The 26,995-nt window shown below is 36.8% G+C and overlaps 1 protein-coding gene across 1 annotated transcript; it reads right to left on the bottom strand.

The window, feature by feature from the left end:
• Nucleotides 1–1,046: 1,046 nt before the first annotated feature.
• On the bottom strand, nt 1,047–12,630 carry LOC109247189 (alcohol dehydrogenase 1-like). The gene is made up of 9 exons (XM_019415612.2): nt 12,510–12,630; nt 9,829–9,930; nt 7,050–7,188; nt 5,511–5,598; nt 5,149–5,368; nt 4,711–4,971; nt 3,472–3,607; nt 2,527–2,665; nt 1,047–1,256 (listed from the first exon to the last, which is right to left on the bottom strand). Exons 1-9 carry the CDS (start codon nt 12,543–12,545, stop codon nt 1,232–1,234), a joined length of 1,146 nt encoding a protein of 381 aa, XP_019271157.1. The 5' UTR covers nt 12,546–12,630; the 3' UTR covers nt 1,047–1,231.
• Nucleotides 12,631–26,995: the final 14,365 nt, after the last annotated feature.

Raw genomic sequence — 26,995 nt, 5'->3', positions numbered from 1 at the left:
GATGTCTCTACCCAGGACAGTTTAATGATAGTTATTTTTAGGGATTAAATTTGCTTAGATAATTTTAGTCTTGAACTTCAGTGTTGAGTTAAATTTATATTCAATCATATCAATCTCCATGTTAAACACATGATCTCCAGTCTTAAAAATCATCCAACAACATTGTTCTTATTTTCCCTGTTTTACAGTGTGGCAGTGGATACTCAGAGAGAGAAGAGCTTATTGAGAAGGTGACAGAACTAGACTTTCAGGATCATGTTTAACATAATCACCTTTAAAAAATATTTTTCTTTCTTTTCTTTTCCTTTTTTTTTTTTTTTTTTTTTTTAATTCTTGGACCTTTCCCCATTATGTCAACTGGATATTCTGGGCTCAGATATCAGGAAGGGATATTGAATTAAAGCAATTGTAAGAGGAATTTTCCTGTCAGCTTTTGTGTTTCAAAAGCTGAAGGATTAAGGAGAATAGAAATGACTCATGGACAGATGAAAAATATAAGAAAAAAAGCAGGATAAGAGGAGCTTGAGTTTTTCTTTCTGCTCCTAATCTCTCAACCTCAATGAAGAAATGATTATACTGGCTCAAAGACTTGAAGAGGGAGTTTGGAGCTTGTAGATATGGAAGAATTCTTCTGAGAGGGTCCTATACCTACTACCTAGGGGTGGAATTGGCAAGATTTCCCAAATGCATTTTTGTGTTTGAAAGCAGTGAACTGTGGCTCAACATTTCATAGGTAGAGGGATAGAATGGTCTAAAGACCTTAGCATAGAAAATGGCTTACTGTGTCCTGAGAAAGCCTTCCAAAGATTTATGATACTCCAGCATGTTGAGGAAGAAGCAAAATCATGCAAACCCTGGTGTGGCATGAAAGATACAGAGAAATCTGTGTATTATGGAGGTACTCTGAGAATGGCAACAAGGGATAAGTCAGTGACACCTTTCATGGACTGGTGACAGAGATCAATTGGGTTGATGGACATATCAACAATGTCATCACTAAATCCCATCATTTCTCTTTTTAAAGTCACAGAATGAATTATGTAATATCTGTTCTCTGAGCAGTTATTTTATTACAGCCACGTTCAAGATGCACATATTTCATTTTTCACAATTACACTGCATTTCCATCTCTGGTATGCCTCTTTCCACTGTACTGGAATGATCAGAGAGGTGATACAGGAAAAGAATGATATCCCCAAGGATGCCCTTTCACCTTTTATCATCTGGGATCTCAGAACAGCAGAATACAGCGGATGCTGAAACATAAAAGTGTAATAGTAAAGTGATTGAATTGCTTAAGAAACAGTGATTTCAGCAAAGCAATTATGCACTGTATTATGTGACGTTGCATTGCCTACCTTTTCCTTCGTACCCCCTCCCAATTCCACCTTCATCCTAGTTCACCTATATGAAATATCACTTGATCATCTGATTGGGATCATTGTTAATATCACCACTTGGATATGGTGAAAGCAGGATCAACATCAGTATCCAACATCAGAAAGGAAGGCCTCAGCTTTGAGGACTGTTTCTCAGGCTGTGTGATCACAAAGACATCCAAACCCTCTGCTATGGCTTCTGATCAGCTTTTGTCAGCCCCGGAATCTAGCACTGTGTCTTCTTAGGAAAAAATAATAATTTTTTTGGGGGGGGTGTTCCTTTTACAGCATGTATACTGTCTGCTAGATCCCCTCTCTGCATTCTCCATAATCTGTTCATAAAATTTCAGATGAGGTTTCTTGATTCTTTATTTCTGATTCAGATTGGCTGACATGCTAGGTCAAAACCAAGAAGGTGGTAAAGCAGGATAAAACTTAAAGACCTAGATTAAAAAAAATTTTTTTAAATCACTTACCAATCAGAGAATGTAGGTAGAATTGGGGGAGAGAATTTGAAAGGGAGATGTGCTTAGAATCAGAATGAGAATATCAAAGCATTCATCACAGGAGTAATTCCTCATTTACTTATTGTTGCTTATTCTCTACTGGTGTCTCTAGCACTTAGGACAGTCCTGGCAAACACTGCACCATCACAAAATAAACATTGAATGAATAAATGAACACACTGAGTGAACACTCCATCCCCGAAGGTTTGCTAGCTGAAACAGAGTGACCATTTGTCAGAAATGATGCAGAAGGATTTGTGCCCTAGGTGGAATCTAAACCTCTGCCTCTAAGATTCCTTGCAAAATTGTATGACTTCAGTAATGTCAACTCATTCATTCTAGATCATTTCTCTAACCAGAAAAGTAATACATAATTGGCCAATGTAGTGTCAAGTGCTTCTTAGTATTATATGGAATCCTTGAACATTTTTAAAAAATAAGCTGATGTGGAACTTTCCCAAAGAGGGGCTTATAGGTAAAACTTTTTCTAATCCTGGTAATAGTAGGAAATAAGGTAGAGAGTGCGAAAGATATTGAAGATCCAAGTGGCCATCTCTTTCTCACAAAACCACTTGGAAATGTTTGAAGAGTCATTTGTCTGTGAATTCAGGGTAGTGGAGATCATCAAATAAAGCACTCACGTTTTTCCAGCATGGTACAACTCGAAAGCTTTGTGGAGTTGGTCAAAAGGCAACTGATGGGTTATTAAGGGATCTATATTAATTTTATTTTGCAGGTAATCAGTCACTAGTTGGGGAATACAGTCTCTGGTTTTATAATCTGCAAAACAAACAAAAAAAAAAAGGCTATTGTGATAAGATTTGAGAAATGCCAAACCAACCAAAAGGAAACAAGTGTAAACTTGTGATGGAGATTTTCTTCTGAAAATCTGACATTGAACATGAAAGATAAATCATTTATACATCAGAAGCTATTGACTGCTGTTACTAAGTGTGGCTGCTACAGACAGTTCTGTTACCTAGAATTCCTTTAGAGAAAAATTGGGTCAGTATTCACATGTTACTGGGTTGAAAAATGGTCTTTTTAAACTAGCAGTTTATAGCCCACCTCCTGGGCTTACCTTTACCCAAAATTTCCTCTTTTGTGTATTCATACACACATAGAGATGGCATTGGGAACTACGTGCAGATGGGAATGTTAATTGACTGAAGCTGTTGGTCAATAATGCTCAGAAATAAGGGCTCCTCTGGGAGGATAAAAGCTGGTATCAAAACTCCAGGTTGGTGCATATAATTATCCAAAAGATTTGCTGCTAAAGTAGCAGAATAAACTTTGAACTCACCAGCATTTGGAACTGAAGTTGACTGAATTGTTTGAAACACTGGCAAAACCCAAAAACTATTTTGTAGGAGATAAAATTTGTATTTGAACTTAAAAAAACCTATTTAATTAAATTAACTGAAGTTGATTTGCAAAGCTCTCCGACTTATTGGAGAAGTCTTTGAAGACCTCTATCATTATAGCTCTGTTTCCTCAAGAGGAGGAATTTTGAATTGTATGTTTCTACAAAGTCAAAAGGGATTTCATGAGAGCAACCAACTAGTCCCTTCTGTTGGTTGACCTACCTCCTAAACACACACCCTTCAGTGTCCGTCCAGAGATAATATCTGGTGCGTTCAGGGAAAGCTGTGAATTTGATGAAGCCACCCCAACCATCAGACAGACACCATAGCTCCGGTGGCAGGAATCCCAAGCAGCAATCTGATAACAACAATAATGACCGTAAGTGCCTTCCCACACAAGTAACAACTACCACCAGAGGTTGAGGGATTGTGTTCCTAGATCTCGAACCTCTTCCTGGCCAGATGCTATCTCAACCTCACCTTCAACACTGCTAGTGATGGGATTTCTTTACAGAACCAGTAGAGTTTAGTGGGAAAGACTGTGCTAGCTGTGTGACCTTAGGTAAGTTACTTAACTTCCATATGCCTCAGTTTCTTCATTTGTAAAAGGAAGACTAATACTGCTTACTTCATAGAATTGTTATGAAGATTAAATAATTTACCATTCTTAAGACATTTAGAACACTATCTGATATATAGTGAGGACCATATATTTATTAAATAAAATTACTCACTGCCTTTGCCAGAACTTCTCACTTGCCATGGTTCTCTAACTCATTTCTATTAAAATAAAACATATACATATATGGGTGTGTGAAGCTTTATTTATTTATTTTTAATTCAGTTTTGCAGGGATGTACAGTGTACTTTTTCATATCTTATATATTTGTTTTACTTCCTTTTCTGGCTCATTGTCCTATTGTCTTCCTCCTTTTCTCCATTTTGCCTTATTTTCTCTTTTACCTATGTTACTACCTTTACTTCCTTTATTTGTCTATCAAGTATGTTAGGTACACGATAAAACATATTAAATGTCTATATATTCTCTCTTCTGAACTGTAAGATCCAAGAGTGTAGTGCCTATTTTGTCCACCCTTATATCCCTAGGACTTCTGATACAGGACCCATAATTATCTTGTGAGTTAAATAATGTTTATACTTAAATATAAGAGTATATCTGAAGACCTAGGAATAAAGAAAAGGGAATACTGGTATTATGGCCTTTTGAATGTTTAAATTTTGTGTATTATAATGACATATCTTTAAGTATATATTACTTTTATTTTTAAAATAGATATTTTAGAGTGAATTTATTTTCCATTTTTACATTTGGGGTCCACAGGTCCAAAATGTATGTTCGGGAGAGTTTATACCCATCTATGTGAGGATATTTAGCATGTATTTCTCACTCCCGCCCCACCCTCTTTAAGCATCTATGCACTGTGCCCTAAGCCCACCTACCATCGTATCACTGAGTCCAATGGCTTCAAAGGCAAAGTCAACACCAACTCTTGTCATTTCCATGACCACCTGCTGGACAGGTTTCTTGAGGTTTCGAGGGTTGAGACAATCAGTGACCCCTAATGCTCTTGCCCGGGGAAACTTCTCCTCATTGATGTCAACCCCAATGATCCTAGAAGCACCAGATGCTTTACAGCCCATGACAATGGCTGAACCAACTCCACCAAGTCCAAAGACCACGCACGTGGAACCGCGAGTGACCTACAAATTCACAAAGCATGTTTGTATTAGAAATCAACCCTGGACACATAGGTAATTAGAAAAGCAAACAAACAAAAACAACCATTGGAACCTTTGGAACTGTATACAACTATTGAACATTTTGATGTTTTCCAGGCAAATCACTATGACACTCATTAACACGGGTAACTTCCTCACCTTGGCCGAATTTACAGCAGCTCCATAACCTGTAGACACCTCGCAGCTTATGATACTAACTTTATCCATAGGAGCAGCAGCATCAATTTTTGCCACTGCAATCTCAGGTACAACCGTATATTCAGTGAATGTGCTTGCACGGAAAGAGTGATAAATCTTTTTTCCTTTGCAGGTAAATCTGCTGGTCTTGTCCAGCATTAATCCAGAAGAAGGTAGAACACTGTTCCGCGGTGACAGACACAGTTACAGGTGGCGGCACCGACACGTGGAATTATAAAGACAGAAGAGAGCACATTTAGTTACAGGTCAGTGCTTATACAATATCAGCAATTTAATAATAGAGTAAGGGGTAAATTACTAACTCTTGCTTCTCACAGAAGTTTCCCTTGGGATGCAAACAGGAACTGCATTCTCTACACTGTGGTATAGCGAGTGTGAGGACTTTATCTCCTATATATAGAGAAATAATAATATGAGTATTAGTTTAAAATATTACTGGGTCAAAAATACAATAGTATGTTTATAAAAATTTCATTGGATGGCTTGAAAACTTGCTGTGGGCAGATTATGGTAGCCAGCATAACATTGCCCATTGCTGTTTTATTTTTAAGTTTTCATTTAAATTCCAGTTAGTTAACATGTGGTGTAACATTAGTTTCTCTTGTAAGTTTAGATAAGGCACATCTTAACTTCACTGGCCTTTAAAAATTCCATAGGTAGTGGATCTCAAATTCAGGAGAACTTTTGCTCTCTTGTCCTTTCTCCTCCAACTCTTTCTCCTCCAACCCCTCATTGTTTTACACAAAACTTTCACTGCAATTTTTTTTTTTTTTTAAGCTAAAGAGGAGTTAGAGCATATATCTCTTCTGTTTGCATTATGTTCTTGGAGATAGACCGTGCCTTTTTACTTTTGTCGCCTTTCTGTGCCTAGTGTCAGATTCAATGTAGGTATCTCATAATTGTTTGCCAAATGAATTCCCTGGTAAGAGCTTCACAAATATCCTGACCATGCCCTTTATTAAGTCTCTTTGTGTGCCTGGTTCCAAGTTGTGAGGTTCTATAGTATCTTAATCTGTGTGATTGCTCTTCTTCACTCTAATCATTTCAGACAGGCTAAGAATAGCTATGTCCAGATCTTTTTTGGTAGTCTGGGGAAGAACATATACTTGCTTTCTTTGATTCTTTGAAATATCATCATCATCCTGTCAATGAAAATTCAAGTTTGATATTCCAGTTGATTAGAACATTCATCTGTCAAACATTCTAATGCATTCTAACCATGGGACAGGCACTGTGGTAAACATGTGGGGGATACAGTATGTAAGGAGCAGTCTCAATAGTTTTCAGTCTATTTAGAAGTACACCTATCTCAACTCTCATTTAGTTATGGATATATTCTTGGCTCAGCTACTGCCCCTCTGAATTGCTAGAGAAAACAGCAGAGAAACCATGTGACTCTTGGAATGACTGAATACATTTAATATAATGATATGTGATTAGTTAGAAGAGTCTAGAGGTAAACCAGTTTTTTTTCTTCTGTAAGTGTGTGAATGCATTTTATTTGTTTGTTTGTTTATTTATTTATTAAAAAATTTCTTTTAATGTTTTTTATTTATTTTTGAAGGAGAGACAGACAGAGCATGAGCGGGGGAGGAACAGAGAGAGAGGGAGACATAGAATTTGAGACAATCAGTGACCCCTAACGCTCTGAGCTGTCAGCACAGAGCCAGATGCGGGGCTTGAACTCAACGAACTGTGAGATCATGATCTGAGCTGAAGTCGGACGTTTAACCGACTGAGCCACCCAGGCACCCCAGTGAATGCATTTTAAGTTCCTTCTCTGTGCAGGGGAGCTCTTTGGGAGGCTGTTTGTGGGAAGGTGTCATTACCCCACTTCCTACCTGGTTTCACTGAGCTCACTCCTTCGCCAATACTCTCTACAATCCCAGCTCCTTCATGGCCTGGGATGAAAGGAAAGTTTACGGAGAGTAATCCTTTTACTGCATGATCATCAGTACCACAGATCCCTGTAGATATCATCTGCATAAGAATTAAATAGCCAAGAATCAGTTGGTTTGGAATTTTCCTTTATCTTTTTCTTTTAATCTGAGACTGATTATTAAAAAAATTTCTTTACTTGAACTGTGTCATTTGATCCCTATTACAATGCTCAGAGGAATACAGGGTGGATTGTATCATTCCCAATTTAGAGGTGAGGAAAGGGAGATTCAGAGACTTAGAATGACTTGTCCAAAGTTACGTGGCACATGTTAAGACCTGGAAATAAACTTAGATTTTTTTGAAATCTACTTTGTACATTTATGTCATCAAATAGTTTTGAAATATGATGGACAATCACATACAATGAAGGACTTTTTGCCACATTATCAATAACACCATGATTGAGAAACAAAGAATTTTAGGCCCATACCGTTGAATGTTTTTCCAATGCTCTAGGAAAATCTGTTTTTAACATTTCAAATTTATACATTGAGAGCATTCTTTAAATTAATAATGTAACAATGAATTTAAGTTAAAATTAACCATTGCAAAATTTAGTTGACGTTGTGAAGTTTTAAAACTTTCTTAGTTAATGGCCTGAGTTTTCTTATCTGTCAATAGACCTGACCCAATGACATTGGTCATAAAAATGAAACATTTCATGTACCGTAGCCCCTAAGTTACTGCTGTGCCTGGGTTGCAGCCAGAAAAGCCTATGCCTGAGCATATTGACTAGTTCTCCAGTGTGTGTAGTGAGAGTGGCAGCATTTACAGCTGGAACACTGGGAACAACTGTGGTATATGATCCTGGCAAATGAAGGATCCTGGTGAAGAGAAAGTGCTCATGAGAAATATGCTGTGGTTTTGGTTCCCACAGTGCTAAAATGGCTTCAAGATGCTGTCAAAGGCTAGAAGTGTTGTTTTAGGTATGCAGCAGCCTGGAATCTCCTTATTACTTTGGTTCTACATATCAAATAAGAGTATGCAGTTATTTTGGGGAAGTTTCCCATGGCATAAACTGGAGGTGGAATTGACTGTTCTTATGAACAGACCCTGTCCTTAACCTTGATTTGTTCAGGGTTCAGTGTGATGCTGAGTTTCTTGCTATGCAACTTCTACCTTGGTAGCCTATTGTGGATTTATTATTTAGGGGGTAGCCTTTGTAGTTAAGGAGCCTATCAATGTAAGAACAGAGAATATTGACTAATTAACTAGTAAACATTTCAGCAGATGGTGACCCAGTACACAATAAGGACTAATTAAATGCTGTTTGGATGGATGATAAATAGAAAAATACAGCTTCTGAACAGCAGTCAGTTACCAAACTTCTTTCTTTGTGTACATTCTTATCAATTATCATTTTGTTCTTTACCATGTCTCATTGGTGAAATAAAATCTTGAGTGTAACACTAGACATGGACTTGATAATTTATTCAGTGTTCCCAAATTCTCCTGTTTTGTCTTTCACTGCCTGTCTGTCTTTTTATACTTCCCTCCATCACCTTTTCCTTTTGGCATCTTTCCAATTCCCTTCATTCCTTGTCTCTGTTACTCCTGTAGCCATCCTCCTACACCTTTGACTTTGATTAGATATAGTATGACTAGATGCATATGGCATCCAGTATTTGTCTTATTTATTAAGTCAAGTGTTCAATTTCCTGATCTCAAATTAGAAGATAGGTGGATATTAATGTTTAATTAGGAGTAATAATACTCCTAATCTTGGGTATTTAATGGTTTTATAAAATTTGGGATGTATTAATCAAAAGTTTGATTTGAGAGTGGCAAGAAGCCGTTGACAGGTCATTGTTTTCCCATCCCTGGTCCAAGCTCTGTTCAATAATTGTTAACTCTTCCAGGTCACTTTGAAGACTATCATGGAGTCCTAGCTGCTCATTCCTAGAAATTGAAATTTACCACACAGTGAACTTTTTTTTTTTTAATTTTTTTATTTATTTATTTTTTTTTTAAATTTTTTTTTCAACGTTTTTTATTTATTTTTGGGACAGAGAGAGACAGAGCATGAACGGGGGAGGGGCAGAGAGAGAGGGAGACACAGAATCGGAAGCAGGCTCCAGGCTCTGAGCCATCAGCCCAGAGCCTGACGCGGGGCTCGAACTCACGGACCGCGAGATCGTGACCTGGCTGAAGTCGGATGCTTAACCGACTGCGCCACCCAGGCGCCCCCACAGTGAACTTTTTCAGACATTTTCTGAGGTTATCATGTGTGAGCTCCAAACAATAGAGACGGAACATTAGTCTGTTAGTCATTGCATATTCATTTGTTGATATCAATTTTGCATCATTGAAGTAGGGGGAAATGCAGTTCTTGTCGCCTTTCCCTCAATGAAAAGAAGTTAGTACTTAAAACACCTTCTAGGTCACATTGTGAAGTATATAGACCTATGATGTTATATAATTTAAGTAAAAATTTCAATACTTAAAAAGTAATTATGGTAGATGAGTAAATTACCAGTATTTTACAAATATTAAGAATATATTAAACATTCATTACCTCTATTCATTTATCTTAGTTTAAAAAATTCATTTTACTAACAGAAGTGGACAGACCCCAAATGCAAATGTTATATGTATTACATATAAAATATGTTTCATTTCATGAAACAGGATTTCCTTACATTTACCTACAAAGGTAAAAGTTAAAAGACTTAAATTTACCTTAATACGAACTTCCCGAGCCTTTGGTGGATCGACTTGTACTTCCTCAATTGCAAGAGTAGAACCTGTTTTCCACGCAATGGCTGCCCGGCATGTGATTGTCTGTTGACACCAGGACAACAAAATTTTTGTGAAAAAAATTAATTTTTATTCTGATCATACAAACGACACTTATTTGTTATAATTAGTAAAGTACAAAAATCATAAATAAAAGATCACTGCAATTTTAGATGCAACCTACTGAAATTTTAGCATATTTCCTTCTAGTCTCTTAAAACAATTTTGATACAGTAGAGATCATGTCTACAGTTTTGTATTCTGCTTTTTTGCTAGTGACAGCCACCATGTAATGACCATTTGTCATTTACTTGTAAGTAGGCATTTTCTCATCACTTCAAATGCTTTGTAATCAGAATTTTAACTATTTTTTTTAGTAATCACTACACCCAGCGTGAGACTGAAACCCATGACCCCAAGATCAAAAGTCATGTGCTTTTCTGACTGAGCCACCCAGGCACCCCTGTAATCAGAATTTTAAATGGCTACTTTTGGGGCACCCAGGTGGCTCAGTTGGTTAAGTGTCTGACTCTTGATTTCAGGTCAGGTCTTGATCTCACAGTTCATGGGTTTGAGCCCCACGTGGGGCTCTGGGCTGACAGGGCAGAGTCTGCTTGGGATTCTCTCTCTCTCCCTCTCTCTACACCTCCCCTGCTCGTTTGTTCTCTCTCTCAAAATAAAGAAATAAACATTAAAAATAAATAAATAAATGGCTACTTTGTATTTCATCATTTGAATGTGCCAGTTTGCTTAGTAACCACTTATAAATGTAATCATTTCCATTGTTTTGACTGTTCCAAAGTCTAATGTGATAAACAGCTTTGTTCATAATTTTGACTTGCCTGGTTTCCTTAAGTAACAATTATTTTGGAAAAGATAGAGACATTGCTAAGGCTGAATTGATTTCCAAATCTCTTAGTAGAAATGTTTAATAATTTGGCACAATTCCTAGAAGTAAAAGAATATCTATATCATCATTTATCCCACCCTCATTAGCACTGACCATAGTCATTGAAACCAAAATATCTAATAGACACAAAAAATCAATCTCTTTTACTAGTATTTTTTGAATGCTAATAATATTGAATATTTTCCATGTTTATATTAGTCATATATACTTTCCTCTTTCGTGGAGTATTTGGTCATAGAGTTAATGTATGTATCTACTCGCATCTTGGTGTTTTTCTCATTAATCATTTGACCTCTTTACACATTAAAGGAATAAGTTATTGTCTGTCAGCTTGCTGTACGTGATTTTCCCTGATTGATATTTGAACCTTAATTTTTGTGCATTTACGTGCGTGTGTGTGCACATACACACATTTAAAAATTTTTGTTAGAAGCTTCTTTTCCTTTGTTATTTATCCCATTTTTATGCTTTGGAAATTCTCTCTGTATAGAGACCAAATAAATATTTCTTCTCTTTCTAGATTTTTATAGTTTGACTTCTAAGTGTTTAATTCTTAAATCCAACTTAAAATCATTTTTTTGTGCGATGTGCAGTTATAGAATCTAAATGAATTGTCCTAACATGAACTCTTGATTATTTCTTTCATTTATGCTTAATTAGCCCCTTTACTATATACGTAGAAGTTCTCACATTTACAGGTTTCTCTCTGGAAGCCGTTTCTCTTGTTCCATATATCATCCTGACAGTTCTTGCAGCAGTACCGCAATGATCAAATACTTTACTTTTGATAGAGCTTAATATCTGGTGGCCTTAGTACGCTTTATGATTTTATGTATGTTCCATTTGCAATTTTTTTGTGCTAGTAATTGTAAGATATACTGAACTGACTGACTCTGTTATGTCTCCAAGAAATTTAGATAGAGGAGATAATATATGTATTATATTACAAAGAAAAGGGACAAATGCCACAAGAGAAGTTCAAATAAAATTATATAGAAAAACACTACTTCTTTCTCAAGATGAAATAATTCTGCTTTCACCTACCAAACTCCAGTAAAAGTGTATACTTTATGAAAAACGCTTTCCTAATTTCAAAATGGTACACACTCAAGGCAAAAAACTTGGAAAGCTCAGACATGTAAAGGGGGGCGGAAAATGGCAAACCTGGCACTCAGCTATTACTGTTTGTAACATATGTTAAGTCTTTCCAATTGATATGCTATGTGTGTTTGTGTAATCATACTAAGAAAACTATTTTACAGTCTGTTCTTGCACTTTGCTTTATAAGTATTTTCCAGGTAATTTAAAATAATCACTTAGGACTTTATTGACTAATATATCAGAATTTATTTAATCAATTTCTTAGTGTTTGACATATCTTGTTTCCAGTGTTGTCCTCTTAAAAACAATGCCATGATTAACCTATTTATAAAAACAACATAATTATTTCCTTGGAATAAATTTCCGGGTCAAATGATAGACACATTTTTAAGCATTTGATACAATATTGTCAAACTATCACCCAGGAGGTTCCTAAAAAGTTAGTCTCCCATCAGTGATGCTTGAGTTTCCACAAGTGGGAAAACATTAGGTATTGTGGTTAAAAATCCTTGCTAATCTGATTGGAGGAAATGGTTTCTTAACTTGGTTTCAGTGTATACTTTTTAGATAACTAATGGAAATGATATAAATGTATTTTAAAGGTAGCACTTACTTTGCCCGAAGTGTCCATGATGAATTTTCTTTCCATGGCACCCTACAGGTCTACCCAAGAGAACTGCACTTCTTCGACTCTGCTCCTGGGCAAACTAGACAGAGTAGTTATAGTGTTTGCACACCGGAAGTTATTAAACATAATGACATAATCACACATCAGCGAAGGGAAAACCAGACAAGCAAAGTGGTTGGCAAATATGGGAAGGTGAAAGACAGAAAGGAGTGTGGAAGAATGATTAGGGAGGAAGGAGGTTGAAAACAAGAATGCTGAATGAGGAGAGCTTGAAGGGTAGGGATGCATCTGAAGACAGTGTAGGGATTATTTAAAAAAGTGAATCAAGTGAAAGAAACTAAGAGAAAGATCAACTACTAATTAGTTAACAATAAGAATTTCTGGAGTTTCAATTACATGAAAGGTACTGCCAGATCCAGACAATGAGAGTATAACACGGGTCTCGGGGAGTCAAAAAAGATGGAAGAGCACAAATAATGATCCAAACTGCTTTAAAAAGGCTGAGAAAAAGTGACAAAGATGGTAAGTGCCCAAGGCAATATGAGGTCATTGTGAATGATTAGAGAGTTTTATTTAGGTGAGACTTAGCTGCATCTGGACGAATTTATATAACAAAATAATTTATATAAAATAATTTATATAATATATAAATATATAAAATAATTTATAAAATAATGGGTAGCATATTCAAAATGGGGGTTTAAGCTTCATCAAGGTATTCATCACGTTTACATTTTAATATTTTTTTACCGCAGTGTTTCTTCACATCAGGATGCATAAGAATCAATCCTCTGTGGGAGGTTGTTAAAATTTGTAGTTCTGGGCCCTGCCCTCAATATTCTGGCTTCTGCCAGATGAGGATACCAAGGCAAATATTAGACCAGAAAACACCAAGGCCCCATTTATTAATTTGCAGAGTAAGAGCGTGAGTTCTTTGGTTGGCTGCTTAGGCTCCCTTGACTCACATCTCTTAGACATTATTTGTCGAGAGCTTCCTCAGAGGAGGCCAATGAAGCAGTTTCTTTGCTGAGAACATATTACTGTCATAGTTCACGGCTACTGTAAGGTGAGAGTAATTTGGGACGGGATGGATGTGGGGAAAAATTTGGGACAAGCTTCAATAATTACTAGGTCTCTAGGTTTGGAGTTTTTCTTGCAACAGAACTGTCTTAACCCCCTAATTAGTTAGTTATAAGTTTCATTTGAAGGGTTTTGTATCTGCTAATGATTCAGAAATCCTCAGGGTCCTGGCTATAGAAGCACTGCTTCTATCTTACCATACAGTCTAGGGACTTGCCATTCCCCCCAAGGATATTTTGAAGCTCTTCCTATAAGACTTGGACCTTATCTGAGCTAGAGTGAAGAGACCTGGTTTCTTTGCTCTGAAACCTGGCCAGGAGAATGCTCTTGGGAGGCATTCCAGCTGACTATGATTTATATAGTCAGGTAAGATGATACAAGAATGGAGGTGCTTGGATGGGGTTGAAGGGACTTAGGTTTGTTCCTTCTTCTCTCTCCTTAAATGACCTTGCTCTACAATACCTTAGTTACCAAGCTTTTTGCAACCATGCATTAATCTTGGAACCTACACATTTTTCCTGTTCAGCAATGCTTGGATCATGTGATGCTCAATATTGTTTGAGAAGATTGACTGGAAGGAATGATCTGATATGAATGATCTTGTTCAGAAGGGCTAGTTTGGGCTTGTCTCTGCCATAGCATCTTGCTAAAGGCTAAAACATTAGAATTTTTTTCTTCCAAATTGCCTGCATTTATAGTTTTAGTGGGCATGTGATCTGAATCCTGAGATGGCAGGTGATAATTGACCATTTAATTGCTTTACTACAAAAATCTATCTTCAAATCAAGGATGGTGGAATTTTTATTGCTTCTCAGTCCCCTCTACTCAGTGAGTCCCACAGTTCAGGGATATTAATGAACCATTTTCCTTCTGGGACCCAATTTTTGTGTTAGGACTCTTTTCTTTCCAAGTTAATGAAACCCAACATGAACAAGCTTAAGGAAAAGGGAGGAAATGTTGACTTAACAGAAATCATGAAAGGAATGAATAACCAAACAAGGTCAAGGGCAGGAAAGTAGCTTGGAGCAGGGACTCTGAATCAATTCAACTGCAGTAGGATTTTCCCTCTCTCTTATGTGAGGCAATGCAGCAAAGTGGTTAAAAGCATGGATACCAGCACTAATAGACTTGCATTCAGTCTTAGTTCCATCCCGTACATACTGTGACATAAGAAAAGAAATCCAACCTCTTTGTATTTTAGTTTCCCCATTAATAAGGTGAGGGTGATTATACGAGTTCCTACCTCATAGGTTTGTTAATAAGCATTAAGATAGTTAACAAATGACAAATGGTTAGAACCATGCCAAGCACATAGCATGGCCTATATATAAGTATTATGTATTTATTATTATTAATTATTATATGGTAATATTTGTGTAATATTTGTGTAATATGGTAATATTGTGTAATAGTAAGAAAAAACACAAATATTATATGGTAATAATATAATTATTATTAATTATTATATTATTATTAATTATTATAATTATTAATTATTACCATTATATATCACACATTGTTTGCCTTTTCTTACCACTGTCTTGCTTTTGCTCTATGGTGGGAAATATAGCCACAAAAAATCCACCTAATTCTTAAATCTAACAACTGCAATAAGAGAGCTCAGATCTGTCTGTGATCTTAAGTCCAAAAATGTAAGGAAGTCTCTCCATGCTCAGTTTGGGTCAAGCGTTCACTCCTGGACCAATGAAACTACCCAAGTTGTGGGAATGTAGAAGAATTTGGCAGCTATTATCACAGCCATGTTGATGCCCCTGAGCAGCTAAAGGTGGCTGGGGAAAATCACAGGGCAGACTGGCTCCATTGTAAATTCTGGATCATCAAGATGAAATGAAGTCTCAATAGTGCTTGGCAGTACTTCATTTTCCTAGCTAACTTGCTGTCCAATTTCTTGAAATAAATGTCAGTTTTTCAACACTTGTGTCAAATATGTGACCATCTTCCCTCCGTATCTACCTCCACCCCCCTTTCCCTCAGGAGATGAGTTTACAGTACACTGAAAATTCATCCCGTTGCTCCAGGCACAACCCTTCCCTCTCTGTATCCAGTTCATTAACAAGTTCTGCCAGCTCTACCTCTGATATATTTCCCAAACTTGTTAGTGTTAAAGTCTTATTCTCTACTCTAGAATACAATTTCTGTAAGAATAGGGACCTTGAATCTCAATATTTTTCTCTACTCCAATCTGTCTGGAATGGTGCCTGGCATATAGTAGGAGCTCTGTGAATGTTGGTTAAATGAACTAAAGTGAAGTTATCAGAAAAGAACTCCCTTGGATGCCTATTATATAATGTACGTATTATGCAGTCATGTAACTGCATCTATATTCTTCCTGTTCTTCCCTGTCACCTGTCCCTGTCACCTAATCATTGTTTCTGATTTCTTCTCTCACTGTGACTTGTCAGCTTTTTTTTCCCCCTAGATTTTATTTTAAGTGATCTCTACAACCAATATGGGTGGAGCTCGATCTAACAACACTGAGACCAAGAGTTGTATGCTCCGCGGACTGAGTCAGCCAGGTGCCCAACTTGTCAGCTTTTTAATGTATTCATCCTTCTCCCATTAAGAAGAAAAGCAGAAACAAACTTTCTGTTTTCCCGTATCTCTTTCTAACTACCACTAGGAGTCAAGACAAATGTTTATGTGGCTTTCTGAATTGAAGGTTAAGATTTATAAGTCAAATACTATTAATTTGGGCTTCTGCTTATTGGTCTTGAGAAATTTTAATTATCCTGGATGTAATTGGGACTTTGCAATTAGACTAATTTGTGGGAGGACTTTTATATTTGAATAACTTTAATCTGACTTTATAATCTGAGTAACAGGATGCCAATATATGATTTGACTTTGTAATTTGAGTGATTTGGATTTCATAACTTCAGGAAGTTTCTACAGTAATTCAGGTAGTATCTGGCAGTGACCACAAAGACAGCAATAAACCAGAGTCCTAGTAAGAAAAAACACAATTTAAGAAAAGATGCTTTATGCTCAATATCTGTTTTTCCTCACCTCCCCGTCACTTCTTCATACACACCATCCTGTTTTATACCCCCCAACACTCCATTGAAGCATCCATATTGAATTTTATTCATGACCTCCATGCACTAAAGCCAATGGCCATTTTTCAGCAGTCATCCTGATAGTTCAGTGCTATTGATCATGCCCTCCTTGAAACTCTTTCTTTCTTTTTTTATTTTAATTTTTTTTTTAACATTTATTTATTGAGAGACAGAGACAGAGCATTAGCATGGTACGGGGAGAGAGGTGGGGGGAGACAGAGTCTGAAGCAGGCGCCAGGCTCTGAGCTGTCAGCACAGAGCCTGACACGGGGCTCAAAACTCACAAACCGCGAGATCATGACCTGAGCTGATTATGACCTGAGTCCGACGCCTAACTGACTGAGCCACCCAGGCGCCCTGAAACTCTTTCTTTCTTCAATTTCTTGGTTCAGCCCTCTTCTGTTTTTCTCCATAATATTTGGCTGTTCCTTTTCTGACTCTTTTAATAAGGTTCATCCTCCTCTTGGCCATTAATCCCACACAGGTCTGACTTTGGCGGAGCAGGCTTGCTGAGCTTGAGAATTCAGCATCCTCTGGAGCTCTGCTACCCCTGAAATAATCTAGACTTGAGTCCCAGCTATGGTCAGCTCTTCAACTTCAGGAGATCAGAACTGAAATGTTTACTGTGGAACCATTCTTTCATACTTTATCCTCTTCCTAAACCATCATCTTTAGTATTGTTGATGTTTAGGCAAGGTAGTTATGCCTCTTTATTAAAGTACTATTTTTTCTTTCTTTCTTTCTTTCTTTCTTTCTTTCTTTCTTTCTTTCTTTCTTTCTTTCTTTCTTCTTCTTCTTCTTCTTCTTCTTCTTCTTCTTCTTCTTCTTCTTTTTTTTAATAAATGTTTATTTATTTTCAAAGACAGAAAGAGCACGAGTCAGGGAGGGACAAAGAGAGAAGGAGAGAGGGAATCCCAAGCAGGCTCCACGCTTAGCACGGAGCCCAAAGCAGGGCTTGATCCCACAACTGTGAGATCATGACCTGAGCTGAAATCAAGAGTCAGATGCTCAACCAACTGAGGCAGTCAGGCATCACAAAGCAATATTTTTTCTTATTATAAGTGATATATGCTCATTTTAGAAAATTTAAAAAATATACCAAATGTAAAGGAAAAAATAAAAATTCTTATAATCACATTACCTGTTAATCACTATAAATATTTTAGAACTTTTTCTGCATATATAAATGTTAATGTTTTCAAAGTTAAGATATTAGGTATGTACAATTTTGTGTATAGGTGTACACAGCTTTGTATTTTGCACTTAAAATCTAAAATTATATTATGACTGTTTCCCATGTTGTTAAATATTCTTCTAAAAACAGAGCTTTTAGTGGCTTTATTGTATTTCCTTCATAATTGTATTCCCTCTACAATTTAAATACACCCTTTTCATTGTACTTTTAGGGCATTTCTAATTTTTGATATAATGAATAACAAACGAACATTCTTATACTAATATTTGTTTGTATCTGGAATGATTTGCATGAAATAGAGTCCTAGAAACGAAATGGCTGAGACAAAGGACAAGAGCTTTTTAATTAATTAACTAATTAATTTATATATTTTAATGTCTATTTATTTATTTAAATGTTTATTTTATTTTTGAGAGAGAGAGAGAGAGCACTAATAGGGGAGGGGCGGAGACAGAGGGAGACAAATCCAAAGCAGGGTCCACGCTCTTAGCTGTCAGCACAGAGCCCGATGCGGGGCCCAAACTCATGAACCGCGAGATCATGACCTGAGCCGAAATCGGATGCTCAACCGACTGAGCCACCCAGGTGCCCCATAATGTCTATTTACTTATTTTTGAGACAGAGAATAAACAGAGGGAAGGCGGGGTGGGGTGGGGGAGAATCTCAAGCAGGCTTCAGGCTCCAAGCTGTCAGCACAGAGCCTGACGCGGGGCTCAAACTCATGAACTGTGAGATCACGACCTGAGCTGAAGTTGACGCTTAACCTGCTGAGCCACCCAGGTGCCCTGATAAGAGCTTTTTTTTTTCCCATAAAAAAACCCATATATACAATAAAATGCATAAACCTTAAGTGTATAGCTTGATTGAATTTTTACTTATTTTTATATCTATGTAACCCTCTTCCAAATAGAAATACAGAACAGTTTTAGTACCTCAGAGGAATCTGTCATCTTTCCACTCAGTCAGTACTTTTAAAGGTAAGTGCTATTCTAATTTCTATCATCCTGACATAATTTTACTGTTTTTGAGCTTCGATGTAGTAGAAGCATACAGTATTTACTCCTGTGTCTGATTACTTTCTCTTGACAACATACTTTATCTATGAAATTCATCCTTGTTATTGCAAAAAGTAATTTTTTGTTGTTCAATTTATTTTTCATTTCAGTATAGTATTCCATTATAGAAATATACTATGACTTATTTATTCATTCTACTATCTTTGGATATTTGTATTGTTTCCAGTTTTTGTTATTATAATTACAGTTGCCATGAACATCCTTGTACATGTCTTTTGGTCGACACTGCTCTCTTTACTTTGGGTAGGCTTTTAGGAGTGTAATTTCTGGGTCATAAGATATCTATATAGTATAATAGATTTATGTCTATTAAATTTAACCATAAGATTATTCAGAAATTCATTTGAAAATGCCGATTACCTAGAGTAGTCAAGCAATCTTGAATAAAAATAAAACTGGAGGACTTAACTGCTAGATATCAGAATTTAATTATAAAGTTGGAGTAATTAAGTCACCATGATACTAGAGCACGTATAGATAAATAAGCCAATGGAACAGAATAAAAATCCAGGAATACATCCACTTACATATAGTCATCACATTTACAATAAGAGCATCACTACAATTCACTGGGGGGAAGGGTGGACTTTTTAGTAAATGATACTGTAGCAATAGGATATTTATCTGGAAAAAAAATGGACAGTTGTATTTTATCTGTTGTCCAGGTTTTAGAGTTGTCATCAGAAGGAGGTTCATTCTCCATCATGGTAGTAATCAGAAGTTTCACCACAATGTGATCTTCATGGAGGTTCTGATAGAGATTTTGCTTCCAGAAAAGTTGGAGCAGTTTATATTCCTAGAAGCAATAAACAAAAGTACAAATCATATATAACTTTACTAGCATTGAATATTACCCTACATATTTTTCATTTCGTAGGATTTAATGTACTTAAGTATGCATAGTAAACTTCACAGTGAAAATTTAACAAGGTTTAAAAATTTCTTTTGCTGTTCAGTGTTGCCATTTAGGGTAATCATCCTTGCTCACAGGGTAATGATGATGATGATGATAATGATAGCTATGATAACTAATAGTTTTAAGTAATTGACATATATTAGCCTTTGAGAGATCATAGGTATAGTATAAAAGTATTGTCTTTGATGTCAGTAGACCTAGGTTTCAGTTCTGGTTGCTCTGCTTATTAGCTTCATTAATTTGGCCAGTTCACCGTATATCCAAGTCTAGATTTTCTCTCTAAAATACTGACGTACTACCTACCTCTCAATGTTATGGGGATTGCATTAAGTGGTTTGTAAGGTATTGTACATAATAATGTTTTTTCTTCTGCTATTAATAACTTTAATTTTAAATGGTTATTCTAAACAATGATCTCTACTAAAACCTTTGAACATATTTCATTTAATCCTTAATTAAACAAATCTGAAACATTCTCAACATATCTCAGGGTTAGTCTTTTGCTATTGTAAGCTATATTGTAAGCGAAAGTTACAAAGCTTTCCCTATTGTAACTCTGCGTTTCCAGAGTTCTAGTACTTATTGAGCCAATCTGGTATTTTGTATTGATTTGGATCACAGGGAAATGATTATTTTGATTAACACTCTGAGAAGAAATTATTGGCTTTTGGAAAGAGTATGCTTAGATTTACTATGATGTGTACGCTTTTTTTTAAAACTTTCTTTTTAAATCTCATATGCAAAAACAATAAAAAAGAGAATCAAGGAAAAGGAATGCGAACATTTATACAAAAACTTCCATTGTTAGGAGCAAGTTTTGGGTAAGCACTGTGAAGTGAAAACCGAATTTCAAAAGTTTTAAACTAATATAGTAATGATGTCATTCTCTCCAAATTGATCTACATGTTTAACAAAAGTCCTATTAAAGTTCCAGTAGTATAGACAATATTATTCTAAAATTCATATGAAAAGGCAGTGAAACTAGAATAAACAATTTTGAAAAAAAAGAATTAAAGTGGGAAGAATACTGTACCTGATCTTGGTACTTACTTTCTAGATACAGAACAGTGTGGTATTAGTGGAGGAATAGATACATAGATATCAATAGAACAGAATAGAAAATCTAGAAGTAGGCCTGCACAAATAGATCCAATTTGACAGTGCAAACGCAATTCAATGGAAGAAGAGTAATCTTTTCAACAAATGGTCCTGGATGAGTCAGACATTAATAAGAAAAGAAAGTGAACCTCAATCTAAGCCTTATACTGTATAGAAAATGAATTCAAAATGGACCCTGGATATAAACGCAAAAACATAGAACTATAAAACTTTTAGAAGAAAACATGGAAGAATGTCTTCAGGACCTTGGGTTTGATAAAAAGATCTTAGAAATGACATCAAAATCATAATTCATAAGAGAAAAAATAAAGTAATTTGGGCTTTATAAAAATTAAAACATTTTTCCTTGTAATAGATCTTAGTAAGAGAATGAAGAGATGAGCTACATATTGGGAGAAAATAGTTGTAAGCCATATAATTGAAACAAAGAAACATATAATCGACTATGGCTTAGATCTAGAATATATTAAAAATTTCTCAAACTCAATAGTAAAAAAAATTCAATTATTAAATGAGCAAAATACGTAAACAGATATTTCACTAAAGAAGGGTTCATCATCATTAACCATTAGGGAAATGCAAGCTAAAAGCATATATACATACATACATATATATATATATATATATGTATGTATATATATAAATATGTCATATATATACACATATATGTGTATATATATATGTATACATACACATACACTCACATATACATACCTATTAGAACTATACACCTATTAAAACAGCTAAAACCAAACTAGTGGTAATACTGTGCTGACAAGGATATTGGATCACCCATGCATCACTTGTGGGAATATGAAATGGTACAGCTATGCTGGAAAATAGTTTGGCAGTTTCTAACAAAACTAAATATGTACTTGCTATATGTACTGGGTTAGATAGCACCCTCCCAAACTTCTTGTCTGTCCAGAATCTCAGAATGTGACCTTATTTGGAAACAGAATTGCTAGAGGCTAAAAGTTCGAGTCTCCTCAAAATTCATATGTTGAGACCTAATCTCTGATATCGTATTTGAAGGTAGGGCCTTTGGCAGCAGGTGATCAGGTCATGACAATGGAGCCCTTCTGAATGGGATTAAGTGCCTTTTAAAAGAAACTCCAGAGAATTCCCATACTCTTTCTACTGTAAGGACACATTGAGAAGATGGCCATCTATGAATTAGGAAGCAGGCCCTCACTGGATACTGAATCTGCCAGCACCCTGATCTTGGACTTCCCAGCCTGTGAGAGATAAATGTTGTTTAAACTACCTAGTTGATGGTATATATTTTATGGCACCCTGGATGGACTAAGACAAGGGTCTTTGCAGATGTATAATTAAGATGAGGTCATACTGGATTAGGGTGAGCCCTAAATTCAGTATGAACTGATGTCCTGATAAGAAGAGAGGATACACAAAGATATGCACATAGGTAAAAGGCCATAAGAAAATGGAAACAGACACTGATTGGAGTGATCTCACTACAATTCAAGCATTGTCAAGGACTGCTGGCAACCATTGGAATCTAGGAGAGAGACATGGAACAGATTCTCCCACAGAACCTGCAGTAGTCACCAACTCTGCTGACCTGTTGATTTTGGACTTCTAGTCTCTAGAATTGTGAAAGAATGGATTTGTTGCTTTAAGTTATCTAGTTTATGGTAATTTGTTATAGTAGTCCAAGGAAACCAATACAGATTTTTGTATGAAAAGTGGGGTGCTCCTTTAGCAAATACCTAAAAATTAGGAAGGGGCTTTGGATTTGGTAATGAGTAGAGGCTGGAAGAATTATGTGACATAAGATAGAAAAAATCTAGATTGCTTTGAAGAGACTGTTGGCAGAAGTATAGATATTAAAAGGTGACTCTGATGAGGGCTTGGAAGGAAATTAGAAATCTGTCCTTGGACACTGCAGGAAAGGCAGTCCTTGTTACAAAGTGACAGAAACCTTATCTGAGTAGCATTCTAGTGTTGTGTTGGAAGTATAACTCATAAGTGATGAACTTGGTTATTTAGCTGAGATTTCCAAGCGAAGTGTGGGAGGCGTCCTGGTTTCTCCTTGGTGCCTAGAGTAAATATGAGAAGAAAAAGAAGTTAAGGAGGGAAGTGGCAAGCAAAAAAACTTGACAACCTAGGTATTGCAGCTTTGAAACAGAGCCAAGGATGTGGCTGGACAAACCTCCACTGAAGAGAGCAGGTGTGTTATCCATGGATCTAATCAACTATCTTATCAGAAGCAGGGAATAAAAATGAGGTTACCAAAGAAGGATCTGTGGAAGACCCTCGTATGTAATGGTGAGGATCCCCTGACGTACACAGAAGACCAACAAGGTTTTTCAAAACATTGTATCAGCAGAAAACCTACCAGCTTGGACTAAAGGGGCCAGAGACAGGACGAACGCTACCTGACTTCTGGGATTCTACGGAAAAAAGGCTGGGATAGAACCATTCAGCTACAAACATGTGCTACCCTTTAAGATGAAGGAAAAATGACTCTGAGGGCAGGGCGAGAGGGACAGGCCCAGAGAGTGGAGCCTCCTTGGACCTAGAGGGGGTCTTGGCCATAGAAAATTATTCTCAGGCTTTGAAACCTAAAGGAACTTGCCTTGATGGGTTGATAATTTCTTTAGACCAGAGACTCCTTTATTTTTTTCTATTTTCTTCCTTTTGGAATCAGATTGTCTATCCTATGCCTGTCCTACCACTGTACTTGAGAAGCAGATAACTCATTTTCTAGGTTCCTAGTACCACAAATGTGGAGGAACCTTGCCCCAGGATGGATGATACCTAGAGTGTTACCCATACCTGATTTAAATAAGATTTGGAACGTTCTGTTGTGAAGATACTTAGATTTAGAATTTAGAGTTAATGCTGGAATAGGTGAAGACTTTGGGGAATATTGGGATGAAGTAACTGCATTTTATACGTGGGATGGAGAATTGATAAGAATTTCAGGAGGCCAGAGGAAGGACTATACCAGGTTGAATAGTATCCCTCCCAAATTCATGTCCACCTAGAGTTTCAGACTGTGGCCTTATGTGGAAATAGGGTCTTTGATGATATAATCAGTTACATTAAGTTAAAATGAGGTCACAATGGATTAGCATGGGCCCTAAATCCAATATAACTGGTGTTCTTATAAGAAGAGGACAGTACACACAAAGACACACAAGGAAGAAGGCCATGTGATGATGCACATTTGTAAAGGCAGCATTTTGTACAATGACCAGAAAATAGTAAGTGCTTCATAGATGTGAACTGAATAATTAGTGGTTTATAGAAATATTTATTTATTTTTTTATTCATTCATTTATTTAATGTCTATTTATTTTTGAGAGAGTGCAAGCAGGGGAAGGGGCAGAGAGAGGGAGACAGAAGATTTGAAGCGGCCTCTGCACTGACAGGCTGACAGCAGCAAGCCCACTGTGGGGCTTGAACTCGCTAACTGTGAGATCATTACCTGAGCTGCAGTTGGACACCTGAGCCACCCAGCTGCCTGTAGAAATAATTCTTTGTTTTTAATGTAATTTATTGTCAAATTGGCTAACATACAGTGTGTAAAGTGTGCTCTTGGTTTTCAGGGTAGAAATCATTTTTTTATTGTGGAAAGCAAAATATATTTTAAAAATATTTTAATTTTTATTTATTTTGGGGGGGGGGCAGGGAGAGAGGGAGGCACAGAATCTGAAGCAGGCTCCAGGCTCCAAGCTGTCAGCACAGAGCCCGACGGGGCTTAGACTCACAAACGATGAGATCATGACCTGAGCCGAGGTCAGACACTTAACTTGGTGAGCCACTGAGATGCCCCAAGAAAGCAAAAATATATTTTAAAAATAGAGAACCAGAGATGAGCCAAGTAAGATGCTCAGGTAAAACTGAATTTCAGGCTATTATTATATTTTTTCCCAAGATATTAATTTCTAGTTAATTCCTATTAACTTCTAATAGGAAAATTAATTCCTATTAATTCCTAATTAATTTCTATTTCCTATTGCATTCCTATCAATGGTTATCTAACCACAACTCTGGGTCAGTGTGTGAAGTTCCAGATCACCGATATTTGATTGATAGAAAGATGTTTGTGTTTTTGTTATTTCCATTGCCTCCTTAATTGTTTGCTTCAGCCACAATGAACACCAATCTGTGTTCATTATTCCATGTGTTTTCCTGTGTCCCTGCTTCTCTTCTTCTCTTCTGTCTGACTGGGATGGTTTTCCTTTCACTCTTTTTTTTCTTAATTCCAATTCCACTATAGTTAACATCCTCAAAAAATTAAAAATGTAACTACCCTACAATCCAATAATTGCACGACTGCATATTTACTCAAAAAATACAAAAAACTAATTCAGAGAGATACATACACCCCTACATGTATATCAGCATCATCGGCAATAGTCAAATTTGGAAGCAACCCACTCCTTTACTCTTTAAAAAATTTTTTTTAATGTTTATTTTTGAAAGAGAGAAAGACAGAGTGTGAGCGGGAGAGGGGCAGAGAGAGAGGGAGACACAGAATCTGAAGCCTGCTCCAGGCTCTGAGCTGTCAGCACAGAGCCCAACGCAGGGCTCAAACTCACAAACTGCGAGATCATGACCTGAGCTGAAGTCAGACGCTCAACCAACTGAGCCACCCAGGCACCCCGACTCCTTTACTCTTTATGTGTCTGCTTCAACTTTATTTAAATCTCTCTCTACGTAACTATGGAGGGAATTATTTTGTATATAGTTCATTTGGAACTTAGCATGCACACCCTCTTTTGTTTTCTTTTTTATGTGTAGGGACTGCTTTCGAGGCTGGAGTTAAGAGATGTAGAAGTCAAAATTACAGACTAGAACTTTTCTTTTTCTTCTTCCCCTTTTCCTTCCTTCTCTTCATCTTTTACATAGGAGAACTGGGTTTGAATCTCTACCCAGGACGGGTTAATGACAGTTTAAAAAAAATTTTTTTTTTCAATGTTTATTTATTTTTGAGAGACAGAGACAGAGCAGGAGAGTGGGAGGGGAGAGACAGGGGGAGACACAGAATCTGAAGCAGGCTCTAGGCTCTGAGCTGTCGGCACAGAGCCCAGCCCGACATGGGGCTTGAACCCACGAACCATGAGATCATGACCTGAGCTGAAGTCAGACTCTTAACTGACTGAGCCACCCAGGCACCCCAATGACAGTTATTTTTAGGGATTAAATTTGCCTAGATAATTTTAGTCTTGAACTTCAGTGTTGAGTCAAATTGATATTCAATCATATCAGTCTCTATTTCATTGTTATAAAACTACTACCATTCAAAACATTTCTGTAGAGAGATTGACATATGTTCCAGCACTCTCTTCTTCGTAGCAGGGAAGTCAGATGTTAGTCACAGCAAAGGTGCTCACTATCTCTGGCATTTCTGCTGTGTGCAACACCAGTCAGCACTGACTGTGCACCTTCCTGCTCCAGGCACTCAGCTGGGCACAGTGGGGTGGCAGTGATGGATAAGAGGTGCCGTCTACCTGAATTAACAGGGAGTTTGGAGCACTGGTTATGGCATGGCCTTGGGTTCAGGCAGACCCTATCCCAACTAGTTGTTAACCTTACTTTTTAACTGTCTTTGAGCCTAGTTTCCTTTAAAATGAGGACAAATGATAGTACCTCTTCAAAGGGTGGTTTGATGAACAAATGAGGTAATTCTTTTAAAGCATTTAGGAAGCATCCTGGCAGATACGATAACCCTCGAAAAATATTAGCTACAATTATTATCCATAAAAGCAAGATCACAATCTATGGGAGAAAAGACACACAGACAACCGAGTCTTGTGTTGGCTTATCATGGGAAGTGCCATATCATGGGTCAGTGCTCTGGGAACAGAGGAGGAAGTGCCATTCTGAATGAAGGACTCAAAGGACACTTTGTAGAGGAGCAGGCCTTTGAGGTAGACTTTAATCTTGGAGAATAGAGAAATATCCTCATGAGGCCATTTCTATTGTCCTTTATTCAGTATAACTAGGATGTGTATGGTTTCCAGAGAATAAAA

Source organism: Panthera pardus, unplaced genomic scaffold (genome assembly GCF_024362965.1).
Source record: "Panthera pardus isolate Hobbes unplaced genomic scaffold, ASM2436296v1 HiC_scaffold_13, whole genome shotgun sequence".
NCBI lineage: Eukaryota > Metazoa > Chordata > Mammalia > Carnivora > Felidae > Panthera > Panthera pardus.
The sequence above is the reverse complement of the archived record's forward strand: the minus strand, read 5'-3'. Positions and strand labels throughout refer to the sequence as shown.